The 15,195-nt window shown below is 39.7% G+C and overlaps 2 protein-coding genes across 3 annotated transcripts in view; one reads left to right on the forward strand and one right to left on the reverse strand.

The window, feature by feature from the left end:
* Nucleotides 1-5,193, reverse strand: part of REXO5 (RNA exonuclease 5) — a 42,169-nt gene extending 36,976 nt beyond the window's left edge. The window contains exons 1-2 of the mRNA XM_024744612.1: nt 5,078-5,193; nt 4,718-4,862 (exon numbers count right to left, since the gene is read on the reverse strand). Coding sequence (XP_024600380.1) covers nt 4,718-4,858 — 141 coding nt within the window. The 5' untranslated portion in view covers nt 4,859-4,862; nt 5,078-5,193. The remainder of the gene's footprint in view (nt 1-4,717; nt 4,863-5,077) is intronic.
* Nucleotides 5,096-15,195, forward strand: part of ERI2 (ERI1 exoribonuclease family member 2) — an 18,059-nt gene continuing 7,959 nt past the window's right edge. The window contains exons 1-7 of one of the 2 annotated variants that reach the window (XM_024744613.1): nt 5,096-5,422; nt 7,714-7,781; nt 7,868-7,951; nt 8,490-8,617; nt 9,459-9,615; nt 10,995-11,095; nt 11,568-11,649. In XM_024744613.1, coding sequence (XP_024600381.1) covers nt 5,334-5,422; nt 7,714-7,781; nt 7,868-7,951; nt 8,490-8,617; nt 9,459-9,615; nt 10,995-11,095; nt 11,568-11,649 — 709 coding nt within the window. In that variant the 5' untranslated portion in view covers nt 5,096-5,333. The remainder of the gene's footprint in view (nt 5,423-7,713; nt 7,782-7,867; nt 7,952-8,489; nt 8,618-9,458; nt 9,616-10,994; nt 11,096-11,567; nt 11,650-15,195) is intronic. The other variant, XM_024744614.1, reaches the window with a different exon arrangement.

The following is a 15,195-nucleotide window of genomic DNA, read 5'->3' on the forward strand; positions in this document are numbered from 1 at the left end:
ATTTTAAAATATTCTAGTTTCTATTACTTTAGCATACTCTAAACATAAGAAGGGTTCTTACTAATTAGAAATGAAGGTCTAAAACAACAACCTGTGATATGACATTATTAATAGGATATTTAATAAACACCGATACAGAACCTTAATTATAGACACTTGGTTATGTGCTAGGGATAGCAGGATGAATAAAACATGACTCATGCTCTCAAGAAGTCCATTCTACTAGGGGGAAAAATGCAGAAACAGGTAATTCCAATATAATGTGGGTGCTACTATAAAGGTAAGGGAGCAAAAGAGGCTAACTAACTGCCTTGGGGATTGGAGAGTTTTGGAGATAGCATCACTGAGATGAAAATAATGGAGTTGAACCTTGAAAATAATGAGTCAGCCAGGTAGGAGGAAACACTGTGTCTAAACACTTAGTTTGGTTTGGCTGGAGTCAAGACTGCATGTTGCAGAGCAATAGAGATATGAGAGAAGAGAGAAGTGGGAGCCAGTTCATAGATGATCAATGTGGTCTAACCTAAGGAGTCAGACTTTAAGCCTATCCTTAAAATAGCTTTGTACTTAGATATAGTTATTAAAGTAATTCATGCTTGTTTAAAAAGTCAGATAATAGAGAAGGGTAAAACAGATAAAACACAACAAATAAGTGAAAATAAGTCACCTGTATTTGTACAATTCAAGTACAAGTAATACCACTTTCATTTTGGTCTGGGAGGCAGCAGAGTAATAGTGGTTAGGAGCTCAAGCCCTGGAGTCACGCTACCTGAGTTCAAATACCAAGCTCTACCATTTTTTTTTTTTAATTTAATTATTTGGCTGTGTCGGGTCTTAATTGCAACATGCAGGATCTTCGTTGCAGCATGTGGGATCTTTCATTTTGGCACACGGGCTCAGCAGTTGCGGCACACAGGCTCTCTAGTGGCGGGCAGGCTCTAGAGTGCGCAGGCTCAGTAGCTGCAGTGCGTGGGCTTAGTTGACCTGCAGCATGTGGGATCTTAGTTCCTGGACCAGGTATCAAACCCACGTCCCTGCACTTGAAGGCGGATTCTTAACCACTGGACCACCAGGGAAGTCCCCCAAAGCTCTACCATCTTAAGTGCCTTAAGATGTTAAGAGCTTAGGGGCAAGTGCCTTGACCTCTCTAAGACTAAGGTCTTTTCATTTACAGAATAACTACAATTCTACCTCATGAGATTACTGGGAAGACCAATGAGGTACATTGTAAGTGCAATGTACTGAGACCAGTGTCTGACATACCCTAAGATAAGTACTTAAACACCAGGTATTATTATTATTATTATTGCTATTTTCCCCTGTGACTGTTTAAAGCTAATGTTGAACACTTATTATTAGTCATTTACAGTTCTGAGCACTTTATATCTATTAAATCATTTAATTCTTAAGTCTTCTCAAGTGGGCACTACTGTTATCCCCATTTTACAGATAAAGAAATGGAGGAACAGATAAGTGGCAGAACCAAGACCAGAATGCAAGCTACAGATAAAGAAATGGAGGAACAGTGGCTTCCCTGGTGGCACAGTGGTTAAGAATCCGCCTGCCGATGCAGGGGACATGGGTTCGAGCGCTGGTCCGGGAAGATCCCACGTGCCGCGGAGCAACTAAGCCCGTGCACCACAACTACTGAGCCTGCGAACCACAACTACTGAGCCCATGCACCTAGAGCCCATGCTCTGCAACAAGAGAAGCCACCATAATGAGAAGCCCACGCACCATAACAAAGAGTAGCCCCCGCTCGATGCAACTAGAGAAAGCCCGTGCGCAACAATGAAGACCCAACGCAGCCAAAAATAAATAATAAAAAATAAAACTAGAAAAAAGAAATGGAGGAACAGATAAGTGGCAGAACCAAGACTAGAATGCAAGCTACAGATAAAGAAATGGAGGAACAGATAAGTGGCAGAACCAAGACTAGAATGCAGGCTGCAAAGCCCAAACTCTTTTCATCTCTACTTTATACGTTTCCCAAGGGATTATACATTACATTGTTTTGTAACCAACTCCCGCCACCAAGAAAAAAAAAAAAGAGAAAAAAAAAATTGGGGCGTTCCCTAGCAGTTCAGTGGTTAGGACTAGGTGCTTTCACTGCCATGGCCCAGGTTCAATCCCTAGTCAGGGAACAGAGATCCTGCAAGCTGCGTAGCATGACCAAAAAAAAAAAAAAAAAAAATCTGTAAATATCTTTCCATATCTGTTAAACATAACAAAAGTCAATTTTAATAATAGTCCACTCTTTCAATTTACTTAAAACATAATTTATTTGAAAAAAATTCCCTATTGATGACACTGTTGTTGTTTTAAAAAATTATGAACAGTATTATAAGCATCCTTGTACACCTATTTTCTCAGGATAAATTCCTGGTCAAAATAAGCATGTACATCCTATATTCTGACAATATTGCTAACTCCTGAAAGAATATACCAATTTATATTTACCAAACAAAACTGTATGATATTGATAATGTATGAGTAAGGAATCTATATGGCAGTGAGTAATCATGGTTGCCAAACATGCGATGTCAGAGGCTGAGCAGAGTGAGGAGGGCATCCTATAGGGGAGAAAGCCCAGGACTAGGGGTAGGAACCCAGGATATATATGCAGGACAGTGGCCCAATGTGAAGTGTCAAAGCCTGAGCGGTATGAGGAGGGCATCCATGCAGTGGCAACTGGAGAGCAGTGAGGCTGGCATCAGATGTCAGAAATTGTTTACGGTAAGGAGGACATCAATACTGAGAGAAAAAGAGGGCTGTCACCGAATTCAAAGCCTGAAAAGGTTGCGGGTGTCCGTGTGAGAAGGATGAGGGTAGTAGCTTGTCACAGCAGCAATGAAGGCATTCAGATAGGAGAGTGACCTGGTATAAGACGCAGAATGACAAGGGCCCAAGCAGGGTAAGGAAGGTGTGAGGGTGTGGGGCAATGGCAGCAATGGGGGACTGATCAAATATATTGAAGATAATGGGAGTCAGGTTTCTCACTGTTATATAAGGAAGTTATAAATATGAAAAGGGAGAAAACTAGAATGAACCCTGTGGAATTGGATTGGAAGTAAAGATACTGATATGAATTCACAGTTTTTCAATATGTATACAGAAAAATATTTAAATGTAAGCATACGTATGTGTGTATAAACATAGGCACACATATTACCTAGCTCTCTTTTTGGGAGTAGTGACATACCAATAGCAATAAACACATCTAACACCCAGATCTTGATTTTTAAATGTCACTCTCCACTAAAGAGAACTAATCGGCAGAAGTAGCTGATTCCAGGGCTGGGGCAGGGAAAGCACAGAAGAGTCTGGAACATCTTTTTGTGCCAGAAAAATAAGGAAATGCTCAAGCATGATGGGGTCATGTTAAAGGGACACAGAAGCTAGCTTAATGGCCAAATCTGGGATATTTTGAGCAGCAAAATACAGTAATGGATTATAACTCAATGAATAAAATAGGTATCCACAAATTCATACTAATAAAAAAATGAATAAACTGCAAGTTTAATGAGGAAGCATCTTCCCACAAAACAACAGAGAAAAAGAGTAACTTTAGAGAAGTTTAGCACACACGTTCTTAATCAAGTTATCAAGGTTAACATCACCAGTAATGGGACAAATCAAACTTGTGTACAACCTGATAAAATACAAGAGAACAGAATATCACTTCTGTGATATTCCTGCCAAAGATGTATAATCTGAATCTAATTAATGAGGAAAAAAACAAACCTAACTTCTACAAAATAACTGGTCCAGGATTCTTCAAAGGTAGTAATGTCACAAATGTCAAAGAAAAGACTGAACAGTTGTTTGGACTGAAGGAGACATGACAACTAACTGTAACACGTGATTCTAGACTTGATCTTAATGCTAAAAAGGACATTATTAGAACAACTGGAGAAACTTGAATGGGGTCTGAGTATTAGATGGTAGCAATATATCCATGTTATTTCCTGACTTTGATGGTTGCATTTTAGTTATGTAGATTGTTTGTAGGAAATATGTAAACTAAAATATGGGTGGGGGGGAGGCATTCTGTTAGCAACTACAGTACTTTCAAATGTTGGCTGGGGGTTAGTTTTTGATACTGTCCTTGCAAATTTTCTTTAAGTTTGTTTCAAAATAAAGTGATGAGACTGTCAACTTCCTTTGAATTTCTACCACGTTAACCTTTAAAAAATTGCTTTGCCAATCGGATAGGCCAAAAAAAAGAAAAAGGAATCCCATTTAAAAAACGTTTTCATAGCAGTAATTCCCTTCTATATAACTGATTTATCATTATCTATTGTTTATCTTCTCTCTCCACTAGTAAAGGTAATAGTGATCTCTGTTTATTCACTGATGTACCCCAAGTGCCTAGGAAGACAACAGAAATCTGATGACTAAAGGGATGAAAAGGCATTACTTAGCTCTCAATAAATGACAGAGATGATCATCAATCTTATTCCCCTATGGGAATGTAAACTGCATGAGTGCAGGGGATTTTGTGCTTTTATGCACTGGGATACTTCCAGAAGCTAGAGCAATTCCTGGCATACAGAAGACTCCAATAAATATCTGTTGAACGAACATTCTTCTCGTGTGCCAGGCACAATACCTGTTTTAAACCGCCAATATCAGCCCTAAGGTATGTGGTATTGTATTATCATTTGGGAGCTCCAAACTGCCTCGGGCCGCCCATTCGGGATCCCCCGTTGCTCACCTTGGCCTCGGGCTGCTGCCTCTCCTCAAGATCCCAACGGTCTTTCATCACCTCTGACGCCCCGACCAGCTTATTCGGGACCCGCCTCCTCTTCCTGCCCTTCTTGGGGGTCCTCCCGGTCCTTTCCTTCTCTGGCTCCATGAACCTGTGGAGAAAGATCGGTTAAAGATGAGAAAACCACGACGCCCAGATGGCCCGGGCCGTCTCCTGAGTGGGGAGCACAAGGGTTTCGACAGCCTACAACCGTCCTCAGATCCTCTCCTTAATTCAGTTTACGAAGCGCTCCCCGCCCCCCTCGGAAAGGGAGGGTGCCAACGGTCTTCCCCGTTAACGCGGCAAAGAAAACCACGCCGCACCAACCCAAACGGTTTTACAGTTGACGCCGGAGGCCGGATTCGATACGCTTCCCCAACCGCAAACGCGCCTCCGCCTGTTGGAAAAGTGGGAAGGGGGGCGCTGTCTAGCTGCTTCCCTGCCAAAACCACTCCCCACGCCCCAGATTCCCCGAAGACGCCAAAGAGAAGCAGGGCGGAGAGCACCGACAACCGCCGCCGCTGCCTCAGCCTCGGGCGGAGCCGACGGTGTAACGGCCTCCGAGGCGGCGCGCGGCTTTTGAATGGGCCGGAAGAGGAAGTACGGCGACTTCCGGCAGTTGGGCTGTGAAGAGAAAGGAGCGTCGGGAATGGCAACCAAGAGGCTTGCACGGTACGCTAGGGGGCTCCGGGCGGCGCGGGGGTCAGTCCTGGTCCGGCGCTGGCGTCCGCAGTGTCAGCCTCCGTTCTCTGCAGCTCGGGCGTCCCAACCTGTACTGGCCAGCCCAGGCTGAAAGGTCTCTGCCTGGACCTCAGTCTCGAGCCTCAGGCAGCCCTCAGCGCGAGCGTGGAAGGACCAAGGCTCTCGACTCTGTGCACTTGAGCCACAGTCAGCCTAAACCAGGCCTCGGGAAACGATTAAGAATGACCCTGGAGGGCCGTTCGGAGGTCGCAGGGAGCCCCGACCACACTCAACAAGCCGTTCACCCCACCACTTACTCGTGATCCCTTTAATTCACAATGTGAATCATTGTGGCCTTTTTCTGATTCTTGGACACGCTGTTCACGTTTGTTATTAATAGAAGCAGTATAATGCATTAGTGAATAGCATGGGTTTCACAGTTGGATGATCCTTGGTTCACAGACTAAATAATGTGTTTTCTGGCAAATTGCTGAGTTCGTTTTCTCATCCATTAAATATAGGTAGCAAAAGTGACTACTTTGTACAGTTGTTGAGGATGAAAGGAGATCACCGTCTTAGTTCAGTGCCTACTATGTAGTGAGCAGTCAGTAGGTGTTACCCATTATTCTCAACTCCCCATCACAGGTCAAACAAAAAACTAGAACAGGAGGTATCTACCTAGTTAAACTCTACTTAGCACAGTTTTGTCTCAGGGCACTTAGGACCTCAGTAAGCATGTAAGCTGTTAGGGTAGGGGTTCCCTGGAGAAAGAGAACCAGGCATGGCTTTCTTAACATAAGAGAAGCCATTTTTGGCCGAAGCCATTTTGTAATCTAAGCCTGGACACAATGCTTGTCCTTGAAGAGGTCTCAGTAAGTAATGATCTTAAAGGAACAAAAGAATGCAGAAACAAACGACTGTTAGGCAAGAGAAGCAACAGTGGCAAAGACAATATATTAGTTGTAAAGACCAACGGTTCTGGGAATTCCCTGGTGGTCCAGCGGTTAGGGCTTCACGCTTCCACTGCAGCGGGCACGGGTTCGATCCTTGGTTGAGTAACTAAGATCCTGCAAGACACGTGGTGCGGCCAAAAAAAAAAAGACTCCTAGTTCTGTTTCAGTGGTAAAGATTAGCCTGAGGTGCTCAACCACCAGATCAGCTGGAACCCAAGGGATGATGATGTTGACCTTTTTTGACCCTCTTATATCAGCTAAAGCTTGGAATCTTTCATGAATATGCATGTACCCTTAGCTGAAAACTTCCCCAATTTTGCAGCTGGGAGAAACACTGCTTTGGAAAGGATCCCCGCTGTTCTACTCACTTGCTGCAAGTAATAACTCCTTCCCTCACCTGCTCTTTTTTTTAATTAATTTATTTTATTTTATTATTTATTTTTGGCTGCGTTGGGTCTTCGTTGCTGCACGAGGGCTTTCTCTAGTTTCAGGGAGTGATTGCTACTCTTCATTGCGGTGCGCGGGCTTCTCATTGCTGTGGCTTGCCTTTGTTGCGGAGCACAGGCTTTAGGCGTGTGGGCTTCAGTAGTTGTGGCACGTGGGCCCAGTAGTTGCGGCTCACCGGCTCTAGAGCACAGGCTTAGTAGTTGTGGCGCATGGGCTTAGTTGCTCCGTGGCATGTGGGATCTTCCCAGAGCAGGGATCGAACCTGTGTCCCCTGCGCTGGCAGGCGGATTCTTAACCACTGAGCCACCAGGGAAGACCCCCTTCTCCCACTCTTTGCCTTGGTTGTGTCTTTTGGCTTGACAGCCACCAAGAGGGGAGCACAGTTTTCAGGTAACAAGCTCTTCCCTTTCTGTGGACTCAGCATGTTGCCCTTAAAGATCCTTTATCATATATTACTTTTCAGTAGTTTGCTATGGATATCTAGTTTCTTTACCCAGATATTTTAAGCTCATAGAAGACCAGACCTGCCCTGTCTCCTCTCAGCTGTGCTGTACACATAGCAAGGGCTTGAAAAATGCAAAAGAAAAAATAACTTAGCTTTTCAATGCATCTTTAAAATCACTTGAGTTCCTCAGTTATTACTGTAAAATAAGGGGAGCACAAAGAATTGGTCTAAGTTTGCAAATATGCACTTTGAGGCCCATGCAGGTAGAATGACTACTAAAGTCAAAAGAGTGCAAAGAACCAGTCTAGTTCAATTTCCTCTCAATCACAATACATCAAACCATTAATAATGAGGGTTATACCATCAGTTTGTTAGCTTATATAGGCAGGAGTATGAATGAGTTTGTTGAGCATACCTGTGTTATTTTACATTTTTAGGCAGCTTGGATTAATTAGAAGAAAGTCAGTTGCACCGCCAAATGGAAATCTAGGAAGAAGCAAATCTAGTAAGTAGTGTGCTTCATTTCTTTACTTTCTGTAGCCTTGCATTTTTAACACTGGTAAAACATAAGGATACTCTGATCTTTTGCAGAGCAGTTGTTTGACTACTTAATTGTCATTGATTTTGAGTCGACTTGTTGGAATGATGGGAAACGCCACCGTAGCCAGGAAATAAGTAAGTCTGAACTTGACTGCAAATGGCCAAAGGTAACACTAGATAAGTTACTTTAAAGTTTATAGATATAAAATAGTTAACAGTTAAAGAAAACAAAATGATCTATGAATTGGTAATTTACTATAAAATCTGACTTGACAAAAAAACCCAAAAACCTAATACCTAAATGTGTCATCATATAAAATAATTGTTTTAGGATTATATACAAAATCTCAATTGCATAGAAGCTGAAAAAAACATAATGCCTTTGCAAAAAGAAGTATGTTTCAATTTTCATATGGTCTTCATATTTAATTATGGAAATATATTCAAGAGTTTTAAGTAGATACACCTGTAACTTTAATAGTTTGACTTATTCTTTGGCATAACTTTAACCATTACATTACACTGCTTTGGTCATTTTAATATGCTTTTACTAAAACAATGATTGTTTAATAATGAATGCTATATGATGGTAATATATATTTAATTTAGAGTGATTGCAGCATTAATTTAACAATTGTATATTCAAGTGTCAATTGATGATTCTTTCATGTAGTTGAATTTCCAGCTGTATTGCTAAACACATCAACTGGGGAGATTGAATCTGAGTTCCATGCTTATGTTCAGCCTCAGGAACATCCAATTCTTTCTGAATTTTGCATGGAACTAACAGGCATAAAGCAGGTATGCCCTTCTCTTTTCCTCATTTCTCTTCTCATCCTCCCACCCCAACAAAAAAAAAGCAGGCAAGATGCATATATTAAAATTCCGAAATCAGTTTCAAAAAGAAAATAAAAGCTATATGCCATTTGGAATTAGATTTATTCTCTGTTAGGAGATATAATGTCCCCTCCAGAATCTTGGAATCTTTAAAAATTAAAAAGAATTGGGGGCTTCCCTGGTGGCGCAGTGGTTGAGAGTCCGCCTGCCGATGCAGGGGACACGGGTTCGTGCCCCGGTCTGGGAAGATCCCACATGCCACGGAGCGGCTAGGCCCGTGAGCCATGGCCGCTGAGCCTGCGCGTCCAGAGCCTGTGCTCCGCAGTGGGAGAGGCCACAACAGTGAGAGGCCCGCGTACCAAAAAAAAAAAAAAAAAAGAATTGGACTTTCCCAGGGTTAAGCCGCTGTACTTCGAGGGCACAGGTTCGATCCCTGGTCAGGGAACTAAGATCCCACGTGGTGTGACCCAAAAAAAAAAAAAGAAAGAAAGAAAGAATAGTGTTATAAAGATGTATATCAGTTTCCATACTTTATGGAAATTAAGTGACATCAAATTTCTGTCGATCGAGATATATTTATTGTATTTCTGTGTGATTTAGATTGATCAACCGAATTTTTCTTACCTTGCAGAATTCTAACCATTACATTATTTCTCTCCCATGTGTTTTAACATCTTTTCACTAGATGAACTCTTTGCCAGTTAGAATTTCTTCTTCTTTGTTGTATATCCACCACACACTGCCTACTTATGTGCTCAATAATTATGGAATTCAGTTGTTGAATTCAGATTTTATGACTCTTCAGGTTCAAGTTGATGAAGGAGTCCCTCTGAAGATTTGCTTATCTCAGTTCTGTAAATGGATTCAGAAGATTCAGCAACAGAAGAAAATTACTTTTGCTACTAGGGTTTCAGATATTTCTACTTCTGAAGTAAAATTATGTGCATTTGTTACTTGGTCAGGTAAAAAAAAAAAAGTTGTATCTATCAATCATAAATGAGTAGTGTTGCCACCGTATAATTCTTTATCTCTGGTAGGAATTATACTTGTTAGCTTCCTGGGCCACGAAAAGAAATCTAAGTGTCTAGCAGATGTTAACCAAGAAAAGTAAATTTATTCATATTTTAAATTTTTTAAATGCCTTAACAATTTAAGCCCTAACTTTAAAGAATCTTTCTAGACTGCTCCTCTCTGTTCTCCTGAATCCAGGCAAGGACTGGTGAAAACTCTTAGCATGCTATTTTCTATAACTTTGAAAAAAAAGAGTCCTTATTCAACTCACAACCTTTGCTTTTATACTTTCACACTTCTAATGTAGACATCAAGGAAAAAATGGGCCATTTAAAGTAGACCTTTTCTATGCCCATGTTAGAGCATTCCCGTTAATAGTCATTGATAGCAGTGCTGTGCCATTGATAGCATAGCACTGATAGTCTTGGGTCTGTATGACCAGGCCACTCAGGATGGCTGTTCTCTTGTTCTCTGTACATCCCCTGATTGACCAGTCCCTGCTTTACTTAACACCCTACTCATATGACTGACCTCCCCTCTTAATACATACTTGCCCCTGGCCCCAGCTAGTGATTGTTCTAATTTTTAGATCAGAATATCTCCACCATGATAGCTTATCAAAGGGGCGTAAGGGCTTGCTCCTCAGCTGGTTTCCCTGGGAGCTCATGAGCCAACCTGATGTCAATTCCCCCGGTAACACTTAGCAGAAGACTGCTGCCATCTGCTTCGCATGGTGGAGTGTCGCTCCAAGACCTTGCTTCAGACATGTATGATCCCCCTGTTCATTAAATCCTTGATGTCTGTGTCACCGATTCAGGCTCTTTATTCTGTCTTGAGGTTGGGCAAGTACAGGGCTTGCAGACTTGTGGGGTATAGCCCAAAAGGGTCCCTGTAAGATGTTTGGTTTCTCCATTACATTAATATTTTCTAGAATGTTGAAAGCAGATAATCTTTTCCATCTAGGCCTTGTAATGTGACACCTTACTCTTCTTCTGAAGTATCTGTGTTTTAGTGTGTTTTTAAGAAATCATTTTGAAGCTTAATTACCAACCTAATTTCTTAATAGTAAGTTTTGAATAATTGTTAGATATTACCAGGGCAATTAAATCTTACTCTTCTATTATGTATTATATAGTATGTTATATATACCATATGTAGTATATATTATATTTAAAATATAGTATACTATTATAATATATGCTTTCATATATTATTCTAAGTCCTGCTATTTTGTTTTATGTCATCTTTCACCATTTTATTTGTAAATGATAGCATAAGTAAAAACTGCTGACATCATTGACTTTGTTCTATTTTAATATACTTAATGCAGACTGGGACTTGGGAGTTTGCCTGGAGTATGAGTGTAAAAGAAAACAGTTGTTAAAACCTGTGTTCCTTAATTCTTGGATTGATCTCAGAGTAACTTACAAGGTAAGGGTCAAAGATGGGGGCATGTTCACTTTCTTTCTATTAAAACATGATTAAACTTTATCCCACGCATGGGTATGAGTTTCTACAAACAAAATACTTTGTTTTGAAACATTCACATAAATACTTTTCTTAAAATATATAGAACAACACAAAAATAAGCACATTCCAAATCTAATAGAATAAAAATTATGAGAAGTAAATGGTTAATACCTAGCCCCTAAGGGACCTCCCTGGTGGTCCAGTGGTTAAGACTCCACACTCCCAATGCAGGGGGCCCAGGTTCGATCCCTGGTCAGGGAGCTAGATCCCACATGCCACAACTAAAGATCTCATGTGCTGCAACAAAGGTCCCACAGCTAAGACCCTGTGCAGCCAAATAAATAGTAAAAAAAAAAAAAACTGTTTTTGAAAAAATACATAGCCTTTCAAATAGTAATCATTTTTTAAGACATATTGTCTTTTATTTGACTAGATTTTCTACAGGAGAAAACCAAAAGGACTAAGTGGTGCCCTGCAGGAAGTGGGAATAGAATTCTTGGGACGAGAACATTTCGGTTAGTATAATTTAAAATTTTATTATGTAAGTCATTCTATTTTTATACAGTCTTTCATTTGAACCTCATTTTTTGATGATATCATTAACAAGGAATATGCTTCAGCCTGAAAAAAGCCCTAATCTATACAATTTAAATTGTTTCCAAGATTTTCAAATTACCACTTTCATAAAATATTGTAAGATAAAGACTGTCATGTAGTGGCTTTCTACTTGCTAAAAAGAATGAAAAGAATTAGCCAAATCAAATGGAGATTATAAACAAATGCCCAAATAATACAGTGGACTAAGGAAAAAACTGAGCAAGACTATTAGATTACTCATAAAACATGGTCCCTACAGAATGTTGGTCAAATATTATTTTTTAATTTTAATTTTATTGGAATATAGTTGATTTACAATGTTGTGTTAGTTTCAGGTGTACAACAAAATATATGTATATACATATACATATATTCATTCTTTTTTAGATACTTTTCTCATACAGTTTATCACAGAATATTGAGTAGAGTCCCCTGTGCTATACAGTGGGTCCTTGTTGGTTATCTATCATATGTAGTAGTGTGTGTATGTTCATCCCAAGCTCCTGATTTATACCTCCCCCCAGCGTTTCCCCTTTGGTAACCATAAGGTTTTTTCGATATCTGTAAGACTGTTTCTATTTTGTAAATAAGTTCATTTGTATCTTTTTTTAAAAATTAGATTCCACATATGACCAGTATCATATGATACTTTGTATTTTTCTGTCTGACATACTGTACTTAGTATGATAATCTCTAGGTCCATCCATGTTGTTTCAAATGGCATTATTTCATTCTTTTTTATGACTGAGTAATGTTCCACTGTATATATGTACCACGTCTTCTTTATGTATTCCTCTGTTCATGGACATTTAGGTTGCTTCCATGTCTTGGCTATTGTAAACAGTGCTGCACTGAACATTGGGGTGCATGTATCTTTTCAGATTATGGTTTTCTCTGGATATATGCCCAGGAGTGGAATTGCTGGATCATATGGTAGTTCTATTTTTAGTTTTTTAAGGAACCTCCATACTGTTCTCCATAGTGGTTGTACCAATTTACATTCCCACCAACAGTGTAGGAGGGTTCCCTCTTCTCTACACCTTCTCCAGCATTTATTGTTTGTAGACTGTTTGATGATGGCCATTCTTACCGGTGTGAGATGATACCTCACTGTAGTTTTGACTTGCATTTCTCTGATAATTAGTGATGTTGAACATTTTTTCATGTGCTTTTTGGCCATTTGTATGTCTTCTTTGGAGAAATGTCTATTTTGGTCTTCTGCCTGTTTTTCATTTGGGTTGTTTGGGGTTTTTTTGACATAGAGCTGCTTGAGCTGTTTGTGTGTTTTAGAGATTAATCCCTTGTAGGTCGCTTTGTTTGCAAATATTTTCTCCAATTCTGTGGGTTGTCTTTTTGTTTTGTTTATGGTTTCCTTTGCTGTGCAAAAGCTTTTGAGTTTAATTAGGTCCCAATTGTTTATTTTTATTTTCATTACTCTAGGAGGCAGATCAAAAAAAATATTGCTGCAATTTATGTCAAAGAGTGTTCTGCCTAGGTTTTCCTCTGTTTTATAGTATCCAGCCTTGCATTTAGATCTTTGATCCATTTTGAGTTTATTTTTGTATACGGTGTTACAGAATGTCCTAATTTCATTCTTTTACATGTAGCTGTCCAGTTTTCCCAGCAGCACTTATTGAAGAGACTGTCTTTTCTCCATTGTATATTCTTGCCTCCTTTGTCATAGATTAATTGACCACAGATGCGTGAATTTATTTCTGGGCTTTCTATCCTGTTCCGTTGATCTATATATCTGCTTTCGTGCCAGTGTAATACTGTTTTGATTACTGTAGCTTTGTAGTATAGTCTGAAGTCAGGGAGCTTGATTCCTCCAGCTCCCTTTTTCTTTCTCAAGATTGCTTTGGCTATTCAGGGTCTTTTGCGTTTCCATACAAATTAAAATTTTTGTTCTAATTCTGTGAAAAATGCCATTGATAATTTGGTAGGGATTGCATTGAAACTGTAGCTTGCTTTGGGTAATATAGTCATTTTGACAATATTGATTCTTCCAATCCAAGAACACAGTATATCTTTCCATCTGTTTGTGTCGTCTTTGATTTCCTTCATCAGTATCTTATAGTTTCCTGAGTACAGGTCTTTTGTCTCCTTGGGTAGCTTTATTCCTAGGTATTTTATTCTTTTTGATGCAATGGTAAATGGGATTGTTTCCTTAATTTCTCTTTCTGATCTTTCGTTGTTAGTGTATAGGAATGCAAGAGATTTCTGTTCTTTAATTTTGTATCCTGTATCTTTACCAAATTCATCGATGAGCTCTAGTAGTTTTCTGGTAGCAACTTTAGAATTTTCTACGCATAGTATCACATCATCTGCAAACAGTGTCAGTTTTACTTCTTCTTTTCCAATTTGGATTCCTTTTATTTCTTTTTCTTCTCTGATTGCCATGGCTAGGACTTCCAAAACTGTGTTGAATAGAAGTGGCGAGAGCCTTGCCTTGTTCCTTATCTTAGAGGGGATGCTTTCAGCTTTTCACCATTGAGAATGATGTTAGCTGTGAGTTTGTCATATATGGCCTTTATTATGTTGAGGTAAGTTCCCTCTATTCCCACTTTCTGGAGAGCTTTTATTATAAATGGGTGTTAAATTTTGTCAAAAGCTTTTTCTGCATCTATTGAGATGATCCTATAGGGTTTTTTTTTAACTTTTTATTTTATATTGGAGTATAGTTGATTAACAATGTTGTGTTAGTTTCAGGTGTACAGCAAAGTGATTCAGTTATACATATACATGTGTCTATTCTCTTTCATATCCTTTTCCCATTTAGGTTGTTACATAATATTGAGCAGAGTTCCCTGTGCTATGCAGTAGGTCCTTGTTGGTTATCCTTTTTAAATGTAGCAGTGTGTACATGTCAATTCCAAACTCCCTTACTATCCCTCTCCCCACTCACCCCTGCCAATCATAAGTTTGTTCTCTAAGTCTGTGAGTCTGTTTCTGTTTTGTAAATGACTTCATTTGTATCATTTTTTTTTTAGATTCCGCATATAAGTGATATTTGATATTCATCTTTCTCTGACTTACTTCACTCAGTATGACCATCTCTAGGTCCATCTATGTTGCTGCAAATGGCGTTATTTCATTCTTTTTAATGGCAGAGTAATATTCCATTGTATATATGTACCACATCTTCTTTATCCATTCTTCTGTCGATGGACATTTAGGCTGCTTCCATGTTTTGGAAACAACGCTGAACATTGGGGTGCATGTAACCTTTCAGACCATGTTTTTCTCCAGATACCTGCCAGGAGTGGGATTTCACGATCATATGGTGGCTCTATTTTTAGGTTTTTAAGGAACCTCCATACTGTTTTCCACAGTGGCTGCACCAATTTACATTCCCACCAACAGTGTAGGAGGTTTCCCTTCTCTCCACACCCTCTCCAGCATTTATTGTTTGTGGATTTTTTGATGATAGCCATTCTAACTGGTGTGAGGTGATATCTCATCGT

This window comes from Neophocaena asiaeorientalis, unplaced genomic scaffold (genome assembly GCF_003031525.2).
Source record: "Neophocaena asiaeorientalis asiaeorientalis breed wild unplaced genomic scaffold, Neophocaena_asiaeorientalis_V1.1 scaffold91, whole genome shotgun sequence".
Taxonomy (NCBI): Eukaryota; Metazoa; Chordata; class Mammalia; order Artiodactyla; family Phocoenidae; genus Neophocaena; species Neophocaena asiaeorientalis.